Genomic DNA, 7,366 nt, shown 5'->3' with positions numbered 1-7,366 from the left:
CGGTGATGTCAACTGAGACGAATACAAATGGAGGATCTCCACTGGGATTGGGATTGGAGAAGTTCGCTAAGCAAACGAGGGAAAAGGAATAGAGGATCGAAGGTGGAGTCCGAGGCTGTTAGGGGAAAAATAAATGTACATTTTTATCTCCTAGTACTGTTTCATGAGCAACGAGGAGTTTTTTTTTTTTTGGCTAAATAGCACTTAGATACCTCATAGTTTCACTCACAACGCGATTATACCCTCACTTGCTCTCGCAGTATTTTTATATTTTTAGTTATTTAAAATTGGCACTATCAATACTCTCTACTATGCAAATGCGAAACTTTTCAACCCAATGTTCTGTAACTTTATAAAATATTACTTACGCACAAATATGAGGTTTCCACTAACCAATATTTTCAACACGAGCAATGAAGCATAAAGACAAAACATAATACCATGAGAATTAAGAAGCAAGACATGGTTCTTTATAATTTACAACTTTCAATATCACTCTCATAAGTAACTTGTCTAAGAACAAAGCTAATGAAATATGGTAAGAATCAGAAAACCAAGAAACTATCCTTTATACAACAATCTCAATGTTAATTCACCAAACAAACGTATGCAAGAAAATTTGCCTCTGATATCCATTTGTAAAACCCCAAGTAACAAAAAAAAGGAGAAAAAAAAATATGAAACAAGGTATTTCATGCATATATTGTAAATTTACAGTGTAATACACTATAACTACGACGATAACGCTAGCTCTGCCCAGGCCAAAGATGAATCCCTCAAAATGGCATCCTCTGAAGTGTCAATTCCATTTTCGAGAACTCCACTTATTATTTGCATTGATGGTCTCTTAGAGGGATCAGGTTCAATGCAGAGGCTAACAACACTACAAATTACTTCAAGGTCATCGAGCTTGACATTTTTCAGTTCGGGGTCTACAAGCTTGATTATATCCTCTGGATGATGCAAATTCTCCATTGCCTGAAATATATATAGTAAGATGAATATTATCAACATGTTGGCCTTCCTTGTTTCTAAATATGTTAGAAGGTCATTCTTTCCATTCGAAGTATTACTATCCACAACAACTGAAGAATTTTAATCGCTTAATTATTAGATATAAAAGACATACACAGACATATACAGTAACGATATTATGAGCTGGTGAGCTCAAGTTTACATAACATAATTCTATTTTAAAATGAAATGCCACTAGTTTTAACAAAAAAATCAATAAATATTAAGGCTTTAATTTTTTTCAAAATTAGCTTGTGAATGTCACGTCGCAATATTTGGAGGTATATTAACATTTATGTGATAAGGAGTGGTAAAGTGCAAATTTTAAAAATTCAGGGTATATGAATTCTGTCAAAAGAACAAGTGAGGATATATAAATGCAAACTAGGATAAACTATAAGGTATTTAAGTGCTAATTAGCGAGTAGAAAATGATTTAAGACGTAAATAAGCTTATTCCTTACCCAATCCACTAAACGACCTCTGTCTTTGCAATAAGGAGGCCTTCCACTGATAATTTCTAGTAGAAGAACCCCAAATGAAAATGTATTTCCCTGGATATCCATCTGTCGCTGCCCAAAAGAGCCAAAGAAACTATGAAGAGAACCTCCATAATTCTTCTCGGATTTCGAACATATCATTTTCCAGCTGTCAAAATCAACAACCTGTGCAGACAAGCTTATCTATTTTATTTAATTTACTTTACCTAATATAAGAAACATGATGGATGATGAAACATTGAAACTATACGAATTGTAAACACATTTTCTGCATTAAAGAATATACCGTACCTTTGGAGAAAAGTCTTCAGTAAGGTAAACTGTACTTGAATTTAATTCGGAAAACGCAAATGGTGGCTGCAGCTCGGTGTGCAAGTACCTTAGCCCACGAGCAATACCCAATACAATTCTCATGCGTCTAAGCCAAGATAATTGGTATCCCTCGCCATCTAAAACAAAAAATTATGTTACATTCCTTGCACACATCAATTAAAAGGACAAACGAAGATCTTTTGACTCACAGTGAAGGTACTCATACAGTGTTCCATTAGATGCATATTCAAAGACGAGCATTCTTGACAATGGGTCGCTCTCTTTGCAATACCCAAGTAATCTTGCAGTATTCTCGTGATTTATCCGCGCCAGATCTGCAACCTGAAGTGTGAAGAGTTAGCTTCAGTTAGCTACACAGATTTTTCTTTGTGATTCTAGCCCAACTTGGATGTGCTAGTTACCCTGGTCTGAAAGTAGAAGTCAAAATAGTTTGTCCACTGATCTTCTGAGATACAAAGAGATACGACAGCAATTTCAAGCCCATCTTTAATAGTGCCTTTATACACTATACAGTTTGGAGATGAGCCAATAATGTTGCTGAAATCTTCACAAGCTACTTCAAGGTCCTGCCGGCTAAACTTTGACACATTCTTTAGCATCTCACCATCTGCATTCAGAAGCATCTGTTAGATCTGAATTATTCTAGGGTCCCGATATTAGAACCTTAAATCTTTTATATATTGAAATTACTCCCAGAAATCTTAAAAATTGCGATTACATTTTTCAATTCGTAAGTTATTTTGAAATTAATCCCTCAAATCATTGAAATTGCTAGTAGGTTCCCCAATCTTAAGTTATTCTTAAATTAGTCCCTCCCATCAACAGTAGCAATTAGAGGGATTAATTTGAAACAACATACGAGATTTTTTTGGTTTCCCTTGTAGGTTATTGTATAGCTGGCAACCAAAGAATACTTGTTTATGACTTTGTTCCTAATAATACACTTCACTATCATCTCCATGGTTAGTTGCAACCGTTTAGTTTCTTTCTAGGGTCTGTCCACTATTAGTCCCTTAAAATATTTCATATTTTGAAATTAGTGCCTAAAATGATAGAAATTGCTATTAGGTCCCCAAATTTGAAGTTAGTCTTCTAGATCCCCCAATTTTCATAAGTTATTGTAAATTAATCCCTCTAGTTACAACTTCTGCTCTTGATTGGAGGGACTAAGTTCAAGATAACTTAAGAATTGATGGACCTAATAGCAATTTCAGTGATTTGAGAGACTAATTTCAAAATATGAAAGAATTAAGGGACTAATATCAAAAAAACTCATTATACCATGGTGCATATAATCAGATTTTGAGAGAACATGATAAGGTTACTACCAGGTGTGACTGCCATCTGATCTTTCCAATTTGTGGTTTTTTTCCATGGGATTTTGGCACAGGGTTTCGCACTGCATCTAATAAGAGCAGTGATTGTAGCAGTGATACAGAAAACTATTATAAGAACTCCTGTTGTAACTTCCATTATTAGAAGCCATTCAGGTTGCCGACGCTTAGATTCTTCATTGAAATGTTTATATTTATATTTTCCTCCTCCATGTTTTTTGGCAGAACCACCTGCAGTGAGAAAACACGTCATCAATTTAGAATCATTAGAAGAGATAGCAAAAAGTGAAACCTAGATGTAAGATATACTTATAAGTTAACAATATTTCTCTAGGTTTAAATTTGATCCGCCTCAATTTTAAATAAATTTAAAACAAGACAGTCTCATCTATCTTCAAACATGAGGGGTACTTTCTGATTTTGTTTCTTTATACTTTTACATATGTTGTCTCTTGTATCGGATGCAGTAAGATAATCCGCTCCCCTTTGTATACAGTATAATTGCTTAAAAAAACATTAACAGGTAATCAATGATTTTGTATATGCGTACACTCATTATTTGGATAAAATATTTTTAGAATGAACAAGTTAACATCCTCGAGATTTTATCCCAGTTCAAGTGATCGAAAAATATCAGACCTTCAGAGCGAATGAAATATATTCCTTTGATTTCTCCAAGAAGTGCCAATTGCTTATGAAAAAATGAATTAGATTTGTAAGAATGAAAGGACTTGAGAGTACCATTGCACATTTGAGAAGATCTCTGCAAGCTAGAGTGTTTATCCTGGAAGCAGTTTCCTTGGAAACTTGATCTGTAGATATGAACTAAAAATGATGAACTGAAATTCTATTATATACATTGCTAAATCTTGAATTCGTAAAAAAATATACCTTGGGAGATGCAGCAAGCATGATGGTATTTTTCCATCAAAAAAGTTATATGAGAAATCTCCAACTTTTAGCTCAGGTAGCCAGCAAAGACCGGTTTTATTAGTATGAGAGGCAGATCTGGACCGATAAAAGAGATAAGAAAAAACCAAACTACCAAAGACTCATAATATAATCTTCTAATATTAGAAAGAAGCGTAAAATGCTTTTAGCTGTCCTATGCATATGCTTTCGTGCATACTGGCTTTCTCATGGTGTAAATACACTTGCAATCACTCATGCATTGTGTCATGAACCTTAATGCAGTACAAATAAATAAAACTTTTTAATCATCATAAACTATCATGATTACTGTGATAACCCACACGTTGGAAACTTTGTAAAGATATGGATGGGTTTATAATGTCAGTCATGGGAGTCAAAGAACAACAAATGGCTAGTCATTTTGGCAGTAGTCTGAGACTCTGAGCCAATCAATGTGTTGCACTTTGTGGCTCCCAAGGCTTACATAGTGCCCCTGGGCTCACGGACCCAATGCATGATAAACGATATCTGAGCGGTTAGCCAACTGGAACTGTGGAACTAAGTGCTATCCGGGATTTGAGTGTTATATCATGCGAGCATGGTGAGAGTCACCTCTAGAATCCATAAGAGCCACCTCTAGGATCAACATTGCCAAGTCGTGAATCCTGAATCTTATATGAAACATTGACATGCCGCCATGAGGACTTTGCGTATCTAAGTTGGGGTGATAAGGGTGACCCGCTTTAATTGTCCCACATCAGAAACTTGTAAAGATGTGGAGAGGTTTATAACGTAAATGATGAGAGTCAAGAACAACAAATGTTTATTTACTTTGGCAAATAGTATGAGCCTAACAACATTTTGCACTCACCGGGTCCCAAGGCTTACATTACGCCAACAAGCTCGTCAGTCCTGGGCATGATGATTATCATGCAAAAAGGAAGACAAGAGCTTTGATCTTATCTTCTTCAATTCAACTGACAAATATAAACATATAGATGGCTGAAGGGAACCATATATCCTGTTTCTCAGCAAAGAATTTCCAGAAAAAAGTGTAACTCCTCCACTACTCTATGTTCTATCATAGATCAAACAATAGTAATAAACTTTTTTTTATTCAAGCAAAAATCAGGTTTCAGTATCAGAAAGGTGCTCTATGTCACTTAAGTTTATGGGATTAACTCTTTCTTAAAAACATGATGTTTTGGGAAAAAAAACAACCAAGCTGTACTACAGAGGTCAAAAACTTGACAGAACAAAAATCTGAATATAATAATTCTTAACTAATAGAATATTAGAAAGTATCACTTACAATCCATGCATACTAGCAAAGACGTTTGCTTGGTTGCTACCAGGAACAGGCCCATGGAGTCTGTTCCTATCTAACCGTAGCTCAACAAGGGACATCAGCTTACCAAGCTCAGGGGGCAAGTTACCAGTCAAGCCATTTGATTGCAGGTTTCTAAAAGAGAGAAAGATGAAGGGAGTTAAATAAAAGAAACAACCAACCAATTACAAGATATATAAATTGTAAGAACTTAGGGCCTTTTTACTTCATACATTTTCCTAATGTTGGTCAAGTTTCCAACCTCTGGAGGAATAGGGCCTGAGAACCGATTCACACTCAAGTCCAACACAGTAAGGTTTTTCAATTCACCAATTTGTTTGGGTATTGTGCCGAGGAGATAATTGTTGTCCAAAATTCTGAAAATTAGAAATTTACCTAATTAAACAACACTAATAAATAGATTGTAAAACTACAGTTGAGTAAAGGGAAACATACAGTTCTTGTAGTGAGCTCAAAGAGCCAAGTTCCGGTGCGAGAAATCCTTTTAAAGATGAATGGGAAAGATTTCTGCAGTACCGAGATTTGATTATAATTTCACTACTCACAAAAAAAAAATTTGAATGACCAAAACATGGATAAATTCTTTGATACACCATAAACATAGTGCAAATTTTAGACCGTTCAAGCATCAAACATGCGCAAATACGTATGTATTCTAGCCTTGTCAGGTTAAATACAGATTATAACTATAACATATGAGGAATTAGCAATAAACAGGGTAAATATGCCTTACAAGGAAAGCACATGATCATGATATTTTGAGCAAATAACACCAGACCAGTTGCAAGGATCTCCATCAGGATTCCAATCGGATAAAACCGAGAGTGGATCTTCAAATATAGCTTTCTTGATAGCTTTCAGTGCCAAAACTGCAAAGTTGCCAAGCAATCCGTTTCAATAGAATGATCTAGCAATCTAGAATCTGAATATTTCCTTAATGTAGTGTTTCTCCTGGAAAAGAAAATGCAGAGATCCAGAAAAGATCTCACAATGGGAATACTCAAAACCTGCTAGCCTGTAATGATAAGAATAAAAAAAAGCTCCGAAGCATGTAGATCAAAGTTCATAACCCAAAGAAAAAAGTTGTAACAATTTCTGAAGTTGAGAGGGTCAATACTCAAAAGACCACATAAATTGCCTAGCCCTCAATGTTTTTCTTGTGAAAGCAATTGAGCAAAAATAACGACACCCATATACGGATAAAAGTGACAAAGAGCAATATTAACTAAACAAACTGAAAATTTTCAAACAACCCATTTCATGATTACATCAAAATTTCGTTGTGGGACCAAAATGCAAGTGCCCAATTTCATGAAATCATAGAACAAACAACAATTTGAATCCCCCTTAAAAAACCGCAAAAACCAAAGCAAATTAAAACAGTACAAACCAAAAAAGGAAAAAGAAAAACCTACCCTCATTGTATAAAAAGGAGTGAGAAGGCACAAAGATGAAACCCCATTTGAGAGCAAGAAGCAGCAGCAGAGACAGCCTCATTGAGCTCATCATACCCATTACAAAGCTTCAGGTCTCTTCTCTCTCATCAAGAGAAACTGTAAATGGGCCTTTAAGGAATGAAGAAGCTAAGAGGGGATTCGGGAGCAAGAAGAATCCTTCTTCGAAATGGAATAATAGAGGAGACTAGCATGTGGGTATGAGAGTTAAGTTTGGTGAGGTAGAGAGAGAGAGAGAGAGAGAGAGAGAGAGAGGTTGGTGGGTTTTATAGAAAAAGATGGGGAACAGCGAGAGAGAGAGTCTGTGTGTAAAATAATGGTGTTTTCGGTAGGGGCGAAATAAATGGAGGATTACTCTATTTGATGTTGGATTTGATATAGGAAAATGATGGTTATAGGGACTAATGTTTGTTTGTTACCTAGGTGTTTGATTGTTGGGATTAATTAAACAGAGGTTTTTGAATTTTGAACC

General features: G+C 35.4%; 1 protein-coding gene across 1 annotated transcript; it reads right to left on the bottom strand.

The window, feature by feature from the left end:
• On the bottom strand, window positions 467-7,183 carry LOC109848647 (probable LRR receptor-like serine/threonine-protein kinase At1g63430). The gene is made up of 13 exons (XM_020418264.1): window positions 6,856-7,183; window positions 6,174-6,309; window positions 5,876-5,947; window positions 5,653-5,796; window positions 5,405-5,554; window positions 4,072-4,188; window positions 3,922-3,992; window positions 3,175-3,411; window positions 2,248-2,453; window positions 2,035-2,167; window positions 1,805-1,962; window positions 1,478-1,678; window positions 467-978 (listed from the first exon to the last, which is right to left on the bottom strand). The coding sequence occupies exons 1-13, from the start codon at window positions 6,953-6,955 to the stop codon at window positions 733-735; spliced, it is 1,971 nt and encodes a 656-aa protein (XP_020273853.1). The 5' UTR covers window positions 6,956-7,183; the 3' UTR covers window positions 467-732.

This window comes from Asparagus officinalis, chromosome 7, assembly GCF_001876935.1.
Source record: "Asparagus officinalis chromosome 7, Aspof.V1, whole genome shotgun sequence".
Classification (NCBI taxonomy): domain Eukaryota; kingdom Viridiplantae; phylum Streptophyta; class Magnoliopsida; order Asparagales; family Asparagaceae; genus Asparagus; species Asparagus officinalis.
The sequence above is the reverse complement of the archived record's forward strand: the minus strand, read 5'-3'. Positions and strand labels throughout refer to the sequence as shown.